The sequence below is a fragment of the Nelumbo lutea genome, chromosome 2 (genome assembly GCF_056320005.1).
Source record: "Nelumbo lutea isolate HS-2025 chromosome 2, American lotus-T2T, whole genome shotgun sequence".
NCBI lineage: Eukaryota > Viridiplantae > Streptophyta > Magnoliopsida > Proteales > Nelumbonaceae > Nelumbo > Nelumbo lutea.
In genome coordinates, this window is record NC_142685.1 from 34,952,753 (window position 1) to 34,964,731 (window position 11,979).

Genomic DNA, 11,979 nt, shown 5'->3' on the forward strand with positions numbered 1-11,979 from the left:
ATCATTTGTAGTGATTCCCAACTCGTGGTCAACCAGGTTACGGGCGAGTACGAAGCACGCGAGCTCTCTATGATCACATACTTGGCGAAAGTAAAAGAGGCTCTGCTCAGCTTCCAGTCACACTTCATCGGGCAAATCTCGAGGTCAGACGACATTGAGGTCGACGCCCTGTTCCGGTTAACTAGCACAAGTCACAACACCATGAGAACCATGTACATAGAGAACTTACATCGGCCTAGCATTCTCGGTGGGGCAAATTCATTGATAATATTCACATTGGTTTCCATTAGTCATGTAAGCCTATATTCTTTGACCTGTGTTAATATATTCTATTGGTCATGTCATCATTTATGCTTTGACCCATGTCATAAATCCCGTTGGTCATGTCATCCTCTATGCTTTGACCCATGTTAGAAATCCCGTTAGTCATGTCATCCTCTATGTTGTGACATACATTAGAAAACTTGTCGAGCATGTCAGCCTCTATGCTTTGACCCACATCATAAATTCCATTGGTTATGTCAACCTCTATGCTTTGACCCACGCCAGAAAATCTATCAGTCATGTCAGCCTCTATGCTTTGACCCACGTCAAAAAATCTGTCAGTCATGTCAACATTTATGCTTTATCCCATGTCTATCCTCCTTTGGTCATGTCAACATCTATGCTTTGACCTGCATTAGAAATTTCGTTGGTCATGTCAGCCTCTATGCATTGACTCACGTAAAAAATTTTGTCGGTCATGTTAGCATCTATGCTTTGACATGCGTTAGAAATTCCGTTGGTCATGTCAGCCTCTATGCTTTGACCTGTGTAAGAAATTCCGTTGGTCATGTCGGCCTCTATGCATGTTTATGTGTTATTTCCTTTTGCTTTAGTAATAACTGCTCATTTTCTGATGATTAGATAGTTATTTACTGCTTTATTTTTATTGTTTTTTATTTTCTTATGCACGCTCTACTCATCATCTTGCATTAGATCTAGAATCCTATTGTCCTATAGGAGAGGGTCAAAAGCATGAGCCACATAATCTAAGTACTTGTTGGTCGAGCTAATGGTTCTCAACCAGCCATTAACATGAGAAACCCATTTGTCCGAACATGAGTGATCTGAATTTGATCATATAGGACCAAATATTGGATTGATCCATTTGCACCCCTAAATGGAATTTACAATCCGAATGACCAAGAAGCTTATGCTCTTTTTTGTGATTTATGTAGGGATCAGGAAAACTTTATTTTCCTGGGTAAGTGATAGTGTGATACCCATCTCCTAGATGAATATTTTGAGAAAATTACCAACACTTGGATGGAACAAAAATGTTCCTTTTGATGATAGAATTTTTATGACTAAAATGATGATTATTTTGTTTATATGAAAAATAAAAAAATGGATAAATACACCCGAAACACTTACCGGTAGACCTGTTCATGGGCCGGGCCGGGCTTTCACTCTATATTAACAGATATTTCTAAGGTCCGAGCTTGAGCCCAGCTCGACCATCGGGCCTACAACTTGGGCCTGAGCCCGACCCTGATAAAAAGCCTGAAGCCCGGGCCTGAGCCCGAGCTCGAAATTTAGCCCATGTTGTTACTACTGCTGAAGCGGCAGAGAGAGAGAAATTATAAAGAAAAAAATAAAAAAATATATTAAGTTATAAATATATATTTCAATAAATATTATATTATTTATATATTTTATATTATATAAAATACACAATATATATTTTATAAAATATATAATACTGAATCAGGCCGGGCTTTTTTGACAAATCCTGAGCCCGGGCTTACTGTGTTAGGCCCGCGGGCCTAATTATATGACCAAGCCCGACTGGGGTGCGGGCCGGGCCATCGGGCTACCCGGTCCATTAATTACCGGATAAATGCATTTAAGTGGCTAAGTAACTTGTGCAAAAGCGAGCGGGTCGTAAGTTTCCATCGACTAATTACATCTTTCCTTTTTATGGTTTGATAGGGGATGCCACATGGTGGTTTTCTTCCCCGCACTATTTATACTTGCCCTTTTCATAATCCAAAAACGAACAGGGTAATTGTCCCTTTATATACCTACCGCCCTGGCCCTGTCACGATGTCACCGCTCGAGCCAGAAAGACTGCGAAGAGAATCACTGGACGAACTGGGAAGGAAGACGCGAGTCACGGAAATGGAGGCGGACTAACAGGAAACATCATATATGTTTTGCGTTGAGGGGGTGCTGAATAAACCCTTTCAATGTCTGCATTCAAAACGCAGCTATGGTCGTTACCCATATACGAAGCCGTTGCAATTTCTCATCCAAACTTCAGCGCTGTACACGGTCTTGGTTACCCACAGTCGAGCTATCAAGGCAGGCACCATAGTAGACACCTATACTGCAAACAATATCCTAGGTGGGTACGTGAAATGCAGAGATGTCACTTGTGCTCACAGTCTGTTCGACGAAAATTCACAAAGAGACACCGTTACTTGGAATTCAATGATCACTGGATATGTGAATGGTGGGAGCTTTGATACTGCTTGGGAGCTTCTAAGAACCATGAGGGGAGATGGGTTCAGTTTTGATCAGTACACCTTTGGCAGCATTCTAAAAGGAATTGCTTGTGAGGGTCGCCTTGATCTTGGGCAGCAGATGCATTCGGTGATTGTTAAGATGGGTTATGAGAAGAATGTTTTCTCGGGGAGTGCATTATTGGACATGTATGCAAAATGCAACAGAATTGGAGATGCGTATGCATTGTTTGGGTGCATGCCTGAGCGGAACTTCGTTTCATGGAATGCTATAATTGGGGGGTTTGCTCAAGTTGTTGATCGTAGGACTGCTTTCTGGCTACTTGATCGTATGGAGAGGGAGGGTTTGAGACCTGATGATGCCACTTTTACTCCCCTTCTTACGTTGCTTGATGACCCTGGGTTCTATAAGCTAACCATGCAAATCCATGCCAAGGTTGTGAAACATGGACGCGCATCTGATACGGCATCCTGCAATGCCACTATCACAGCATATTCAAACTGTGGGTCTATTGAAGATTCCCAAAGGGTGTTTGATAGTGCAGATGGCAGTCGAGATTTAGTTACATGGAATTCCATGTTAGCGGCTTATGTAGTACATGATTATGGGGCCCCAGCCATTGAGCTTTTCAGGAAAATGCTTGCGCTTGGGATTGAACAAGACATGTATACATATACAAGTGTAATAAGTGCTTCTTTTTGCAAAGAACATGAAAACCAAGGGAGATCCTTGCATGGGCTGGTAATTAAAAAGGGATTAGAAAAAGCAATACCTGTTTCTAATTCATTGATTGCCATGTATATCAAATATGATGGCAAGTCCATGGAAAAAGCACTATATCAATTTGACTTAATGGAATTCAAGGATAGGGTATCTTGGAATACAATTTTGACTGGATTCTCACAGAATGGGTTGAGCGAAGATGGCTTAAAGGTCTTTGAACAAATGCGATCTATGCAGCTTGAGATTGATTGTTATGCTTTTTCTGCAGTACTCCAGTCTTGTTCTGATTTGGCAACCCTCCAATTGGGTCAACAAGTTCATGGATTAGTCTTTAAATGTGGTTTTGAGTCAAATGACTTTGTAGCTAGTTCATTAATATTCATGTATTCCAAGTGCGGGGTCATCGAAGATGCAAGAATGTCTTTTGAAGCAACCCCTAAAGACAGTTCAATCACGTGGAACTCAGTCATGTTTGGATATGCACAACACGGTCATGGTAAAGTTGCTATTGATTTGTTCTTCAAAATGCAAGAAGAAGGGGTAAAACCAGATCATATAACCTTTGTTGCTGTTCTCACTGCATGCAGTCACATTGGTTTAGTAGAGCAAGGCTTTCATTTTCTAAAATCTATGGAAGCTGATTATGGAATTCCACCTAGGATGGAGCATTATGCATGTGGTGTTGATCTTTTTGGGAGGGCCGGATGTCTTACTGAAGCAAAAGCCTTGGTTGAGTCCATGCCATTTGAACCTAATGCCATGGTGTGGAAGACTCTATTGGGTGCATGTAGAATGCATGGTGACATAGAATTGGCTAGTCAGGCTGCGAGGCTCTTGCTAGTTCTAGAGCCTGAAGATCACTGCACATATGTTCTTCTCTCTAACTTGTATGGGCGTCTTGGAAAGTGGGATGAAAGAGCTACCGTTAAGAAGGTCATGAGGGAGAGAGGGGTGAGGAAGGTTCCTGGTTGGAGTTGGATTGAAGTGAAGAATTCAGTGCATGCTTTCAATGCTGAAGATCGCTCACACCCACAGTGTGGAGAGATTTATCAGATATTGGAAGAGTTGATGGAGGAGATTAGGATGTTGGGTTATGTTGCTAATGTTGATTGTATAATGCATGGTATAGATTACATGAAAGGAGACTGGGACTTGTAGACTTTGATTGCCACTTCCTTTTTGTGGATTCTTTGTTTTACATTTTTTTTGTGATTTGAGATTCCCTCCTTTTTAGAAGATCAATTAAGCATCTTGGTTAATCATGTAGAAGAATCTCTGATTGGGATTTAATGGAGGATCAAAAGTATTGTTTATCATGGATAAGATGGCCATAGATGTAGTGGCAATGCAGCATGCAGAAAACACTTATCCCCCAAGTAATATTTCAGAATCTGATATTTTGAAGATAGCATTTGATCTACAGAAACTGCAACTTGAAGTCTGAACAGAGCAACTTATTGGAGGAAATGGGTTTTGAGTATTATGCCATATTGCCATGTAATACAGAATGGGAAATTTATGGTTTAAGACCTCATTGATTTTAGTTGACAGAATAGTTGGGTCTACCATTGGAGGCCTTATATGACAGCACTCTATCCAATACTAAAAGATGGTTGTGTCCATATATTTAGATGCTGCTGCAGGTATATTCTCTCTCTCTCTCTAAATAACTTGAATTTTATTAACAGACTTTATATAATATCTTTACAAGCATCCCTTAGAGAGGCATGAGCTGCTACCTCTCATACAAAAAAAAAAAAAAAAAAAAAAAACAAAAAAAACAAAAAAAACAAAAAAACAAAAAGAAAAAAACAGATTACAATTGTGCCTTGAATAAAGAAGGCCTATTCACCATTCACCCCTTGCTTAGCCAAAGCATCCGCCATCCCATTTGCTGATCTCCTCACCCATTGTATCCTCAAATTCATATTCCTGGTTAGACATGTAATTTTTTTTTTCATTTCACTCTTATAGCACCAAATTATAGGCTCCAGATTCTTCAGCCATTCTACCACCACTTTTGAGTTCTCTTCAAGCACCACATTTTTCAAGTTTAATTCACTAACGATCTGCACCCCTTGAATTGCAGCAAGCAATTTCACTTTGAAGGAGTCACCCATACCCACAGGGCTAGAAAAAAGTGCTATAAATTTACCTTCTCCATCTTTCAAAACCCCTCCTATTCCAGAAGGGCTTGGATTACCTTGGCTACTCCCATCAAAGTTTAGTTTAACAAAACCTTCAATTGGTGGTACCCAAAGAACCTCCACTCTGTCCCTTCCTTAGAGTTTTTAGCAATTGCTTCCCAATTCCTCCAAATATCACCAAAATAAAATTGGGAAAACAACTCTAGAGGTCTTGATCTAGTGGATCACCCTAACCCTCACACAAACCCTTTCCTTACTTCTCTCCTTCTTTGAGAAGATTCTTGCATTCCTCTCTTCCAGATGGTCCAAATCAAGGCTGCTTTGACACATCTCCACATTATCCTTCCTCTCTTCTTTGGCCAAGTAAACAGGGAGGGATCAAATAACACATTAACCCCTCCCCAAATAACATATTAACCTCCGTACTGATAAAAAAAAAGAACATATTAACCTCTGTTGCTAAGGTCCACTTGCACCCAAGCAAAGAAAAAACCAAAGCCAAATATCTGCAACAAAGGGGCAAGAAATTAGTAAATGAAGGCAACTCTCATTATTGGATTTACATAAGGCACACCATGATGTAGGATCTTTGTGATCCAGCACTATTCTTGCAACCAACTTAGGCCTAAGTGTGTAGCAAACAGTGGAGAAAGAGAAGGAAATAAGATGAAAACCCTAGGCAAATCACACCTAAGGGTGAGGGCAATCACACCAAATTCTGTAGGGAAACTTTCTTTGTTAATCACAAAAAAAAAAAAAAAAAAAAACCCTATCCTCAAATGAGCCATACAAAGTTACAAGCTTAATAAAAAGAAGCTTTCAAAGGAAGAAAGTTGCCCTCCAAGTTAGCTTGCCCAACAAGCCAGTTACAAAAAGAAGTTAGATTAGACTAAACCTGCCCCAAACAATTACAAACATAAATCCAAACAAAGGGGAATTACTAGACTAAGATCTATTCCCAAACATAACCCTCCTAACATGCAAAATTACAAAAATACCTTTGCTGTCCATAAATGTAAGAAAACTAAATAAATCTTGTCCAATGGCAAACTTAACCACATAAAGAGCATCTTAAGGTGGACTGAAGACTTTAGGGTCTTCCCAAGTTGATCCACTGCCAACCCAGCTCCCATGTGGGCCTCATATCTTTGTAATAATGCCAAATGTGCATAGAAGCAGCTTTGGTTCTCTTTTGGTATGCCTTAAGTTGATCCCCATCATCTCTCCCTAGCTTGGAAAAACTGGGCTCCGTCGAGTAAAATGGAAGGTACCTCTCATACATATCACAATTTAGGCATTGGAACTCATTGGTAGTGATCCAAGTGCAATCAGAGTGAGAACGACCTTTCCATTTGACAAGAGCTTGAGATATCCCCCATGATGTGTTGAAATAATTTGGTCATCAATAAAATCTTCAATCTCTTTCTTGGAAATGGGGGCTGGTGGTAAGCGGCCTACGGGTTGGTCCATATTGGTTGCATCACCATGATATAATGTTAAATCCTCCACATTGAACACATGACTCATACCCATATCCTCAGACAAATCAAGTACATAAGCATTATGTTATGGGCCCGGGCGTAGGATCTCGTCACGGGTCGGTCCACGGGGAGAAAGCCTTGCTTTCCCTTGCGCCTTCCCTTGCGTGCAGACCCTATTGTGAAAAACTGAATGGGTGATTTGTCCAAGAGACCACCCGAACTCTCCTCACTCTTCTCTTGACTGGAAAACAGAATGTCTTTACTTCAACTCGTAGCTCCTTAAATAGGAGATTACAGAAGGAAATTCCTTGTTGGATTCGGCTAGGCTAGGGTAATCCAACTCAAACTCAAACTCCTAATTACCTACTCCTAATGGTAATACAACTCTTACTTAAGATAAAGATAAGATAAGATAAGGATAAGGGGTAAGGATAAGGGATAAGGAATGGTGAAGCTGGTGGCGAGTTGGTGAGTAGAGCTGATGTGGTAAGATAAGTGTGGACCCACCCTGATGAGCTGTCGTGTGGGCCCTACTGCTGCTACTGGGCGGTGTGCACGTCTCACAGTGCTGTTGCCGTGAGGTGCGTGCTGCTGCCGTGTCGTGCGGTGCGTGCTGCTGCCTAATGCTGCTGTCGGGCAGTGCGTGCTGTGCGCTGCCAGGCGGTGCGTGCGGCGTGTTGCCAGGCTGCTGTGTGGTGCTGCTGGGCGGTGCGTGTTGCTGCCTATGATTGCGCTGCAGTGCGCTGTCGGGCGGTGTGTCCATAACACATTAGAACTGATTTTCTTCTTGATTTTAAAAGGACCCGAGCTTCATGAATGGAGCTTCTTATAAACACCTTTAGGAAAACATTCGGGCCTGATTTGTACCATTACTATGTCCCCTTCATTGAAATCAGTAAATCTGCACCATAGGTCAGCATGGGATTTATACGCTTCATTGCTGGTTGCAATCTTCCTCCAAACTTCTTTTTTTTTTTTTTTGATCAATAACACAATTCATTATATAATTTATAAAAAAAACACAATTCATTATATAATCTTAATAAAAAATACTAAAGGGAAGACAAACTTTCTTATCTTCCAAATGCAGTTTGAGCCCCAAGAAAGGAAAAAAGAGAAGAAAGAGAAAGAGAAAGGGAAAAGAAAAAAAAGTTTACAGCTGTGCCCAAAACATTGATTCCGTCTCGACCCCTTGTTTAGCTAACCCATCAACAAAGAAATTAGTTGATCTTTTTACCCAAATGATTTTAACTTCCATTCCTCGAACCAGCCATCTAAATCTCCTCCTCACATTACTATAATGCCAAACCGCTGTTGTCTTTTTTCAGCCATCCTACCACCACCTCTGAATCCCCCTCAATTATGAGTTTGTTGATATTCATCTCCCTAGCTTTCTGTATTCCTTCCATAATTGCATGGATCTCCAACTCCAATGGGGCTTGAATACATGGCTAGAACAACCCCATTCTCATCCTTGAAAACACCCCCAATCCCTGATTGTTCAGGATTCCCTCTGCAACCCCCATCAAAGTTAAGTTTTATGAAACTTGCAAGTGGAGGGGGGGGGGGTCCAAAACACACTCATCACTGTTTTGGTCTGGGAACAGTTAGCAATCTCACCCCACTTCCTGAACATGTCATCTGCTGTATAATCTGTGAATTCTAGGGATTTCATCCACTGTACTACCCTTTTAAGGATTAGAGCCCTTAGTTCTTCAGCACCTCTCTCCACGTCAGAGAATATCCTGGAGTTTCTTTCTTTCCACAATGACCAACATACCGTAGCCCTTAGTCCTCTCCACATATTCCTTCCCCTTTTCATACGCCACCTGAAAAAAGAAGGGGAAAATAGACTTCGCAAATTTGATGGAGGGTTCCAACTACACCTAAATTGATCACTCACCAAACAACGTAGTAAATTTCCCAAGCTTCTATTCACAACTTTAACTTGCGCATCAGTTTGAGGATGAAAAGCTGAAGAGAACTGCAACTTAGTATTCAGCATACACCAAAGAATCATCCAAAAGTAACTCATAAATTAGGCATCTCTATCTTAAACAATAGTATTGGGTAGGCCATGCAAACACACAACTTCCTTAAAGAATAGTTGTGCAATGTGTACAACATTAGATGCCTTACTACAAGAAATGAAATGAGCCATTTTGGAGAAGCGATCAACCACAACATAGATGGAACCATGCCCCTATAGAATCTTAGGGAGGCCTATTACAAAATCCATGCTAAGGTCTTGCTAGGGAGAATGTGGAATAGGGAGCAGAGTGTACAAACCAACATTATGTTTCCTTCCATTTGCTAGCTCACATGTACATCCTTTTTGAGTCCTAGCCAATAGAAATGATCTTCAACCAAGGCAATAGTTTTGTCCCTTTCAAAATGACCTGCTACACCCCCTACATGTAGTTCCCAAATTCTCTCTTTCCTAAGTGAGGTATTGGGTAGACATAAATGAGTCCCTTTGAAGAGAAAGCCATCATGTAATGAAAATTCTGGGTATGATGCTTGCTGTCTTGACTATATATCTGCATGGATAATGCTGAAATCTCAACATGTAGGGTAGTCTCTTTTGAGCAAGTCAAAGCCTACCACCTGTACAACCATAGTAGAGAGGATATAGACCACCCGGCTAAGTGCATCAACTACTGTTGATTCAACCTCTTTTGAGAATTAATGTGCTTCAAAGCTTCATGATCAGATAGGAGAACAAATTCGTCAGAAATAAGATAGTGTCGCCAATATCACGAGGCTTACACTACAACATGAATTCTTTGTCATAGGTGTTGTATTTTTGCTTGGCTTCATTAAGCTTCTCATTACAGAAAGCCATTGAGTGACCCTCTTGGCTAAGAGTTCCTCCAATCCCAACATGAGAGGCATCATAAGTTACTGCAAAGATCCTTGAAAAGTCAGGGAGACGAAGGACTGGTGAATGGTGATGTTGTTAGTCTCATTTTAATCTCCTCAAATGGCTTGGTTGCTGCATTAGACCATAAGAAGTGGCCCTTCTTCATGCAATCAATTATGGGTGCCATTATGGTGCTGAAATTTTGAATAAAACACCTACAAAATGTAGCTAATTTATGAAAACTTTCAACTTCGTGTAGTGTGGTAGGTATAGGCCAATCGACTATGGCCTTAACCTTTGTCTGGATTAGCCTTCACACCATCAGATGATACAACAAAACCAAGAAATATGACACTAGGCACTAGAAAACAACACTTCTTCAAATTAACGTAGAGCTTCTCTTGACGGAGAACCCTCATAACTTGATAAAGGTGGGCAACATGTGTATCCCTATCCTTGCTATATACTAGTATATCATCAAAGTAAACAACAAGGAAACAATCAATAAAGTGTTGGAGTACCTGATTCATAACGCACATAAAAGTGCTAGGTGCATTAGAGAGACCAAAGGGAATAACCAACCACTTCTATAAGCTGTCTTCCATTTGTCATCGGGATCTAATGCCTTAAGATCTATCTTAGAAAAGATTGCTGCACCAGCCATCATGTCAAGCATATCATCAAGTCTAGGAATGGGAAATTTATACTTGATGGTGATCTTATTAATTGCTTGACTATAAAAAATTTGAATAATTTTTAATTCAATTTACTACCGATATATAATATCCAAAATATTAACTGATTAAATTTATATTTAAGTTATTTATCTATCAAAAATTTTGTATTTAAGTTTATTCTATTGTATCCTATCCTTTTCAGCCCTATTTAAGTTTATTCCAGGGCGAGTGGTCCTCATATACGGCTTGCTCTGTTCCCACTAGTATCCCAACAAGCCTCTACTGTCCGACTAACCCAGTATTAAGATATTAAAATAATCCATTTCTTTTTTTTTTTTTGGACTTGTACTGGTAAATCAATAATATAAGTTCCTCACATGGGAAAAACTGTGTCAGTCCTTATTTGTCACTCCTTTGCTCCACAATTTAGACAATGAGAAAATTAATGAACTCATTCAGAAGTTTTTTTTTTTTCTTCACTAATTAAATCCATGGCCCAACATTATTTGTATTCATCTTCGAACCAGCATACATCGGGGCTTGAACAATAGGGGTGAGACAAAAAACCGAAAAAATGGAATGATCGAAAAGAAATTGAAAAAAAATTTGGTTAATCAAATTAGTTGATTTGATTTTGATTCAATATTTTAAAAAAATTGAAGGTACTTATTCAGTTTCGACTAATCAAAATAGAAAACCGACGGTATATATATATATATGAATGGGAACTTCTTTGTCCTCTGTCTTTCCTTTTCATCTGTAGAGTACGTAGGTTGCAAATGGTTTGGGATTATATAGTGCAATATATATTTGAAAAACTTCTTTTCATCTAAAATCTGTACAGATTATCCTATTCTATTCATCTCTGTCACTTTGTCCTTTGTCTTCAAAAATAAAAAATCAAAAGATTTGGTGTATCCAGTTCATCTGTCTCTCACTTATTGCACATGCAAAAAAGAACTTATATAAATACTAACATTCATCATATATAAAAGAAAAGGACCACCCATCAACCAATGCCTATCTAGTGTGGGTGTCATTATCCCGTTGGATCATTTCTTTTGCATGAATAATTAATTCTCTTTTGATTTGTCGATTTCAATGCAGTCCAAGTTTTGTGAGAGAAGCTATAGGATAAGAGGTTATATTAGGGCTGTTCATAACAAAATTCAAATCCATCAAACCGATCAGTCCAGTCTAATTCAATCCGAGTTGTTCAATTTTTCTTCACCACTGGTAGGTTTTGGATTACAAAGATGGGTAAATCGATGGTTCAGTTCGGTTTCAATTTTTATACATGAAAACCAAAATCGAATCAAACCGAACTGAGTTATACAACTACTTATTACTTGTTAGTTATTGCTTAACTAGGTTGTCTCTATCCTAGTTACAACCTAACTTAGTTTCTAGCCTTTTCTTTAGGATTGCCATTAATGACAAGCATTGCAAGGCAAGTAATCTCTAGTCCTACTCCCTACACCTTTACTCCTTCAGAAATATTAGCTTGATAGCTTCTTGCATTTTTTTGGAAATGTTTAAATAAAGAATCCCTACTCTCTAAGGTCCTTTACACCAAATAA

The 11,979-nt window shown here is 39.5% G+C and overlaps 1 protein-coding gene across 1 annotated transcript; it reads left to right on the forward strand.

Moving 5' to 3' along the window:
* The first annotated feature begins 1,942 nt into the window (after positions 1-1,942).
* On the forward strand, positions 1,943-4,851 carry LOC148869806 (Pentatricopeptide repeat (PPR) superfamily protein). Its single transcript, XM_088968088.1, has one exon. It carries the CDS (start codon positions 2,194-2,196, stop codon positions 4,387-4,389), a length of 2,196 nt encoding a protein of 731 aa, XP_088824214.1. The 5' UTR covers positions 1,943-2,193; the 3' UTR covers positions 4,390-4,851.
* Positions 4,852-11,979: the final 7,128 nt, after the last annotated feature.

Bases quoted from the DNA above. Each gene is read 5' to 3' on its own strand.
- LOC148869806 (XM_088968088.1), top strand. From the start codon at position 2,194: ATGTTTTGCGTTGAGGGGGTGCTGAATAAACCCTTTCAATGTCTGCAT.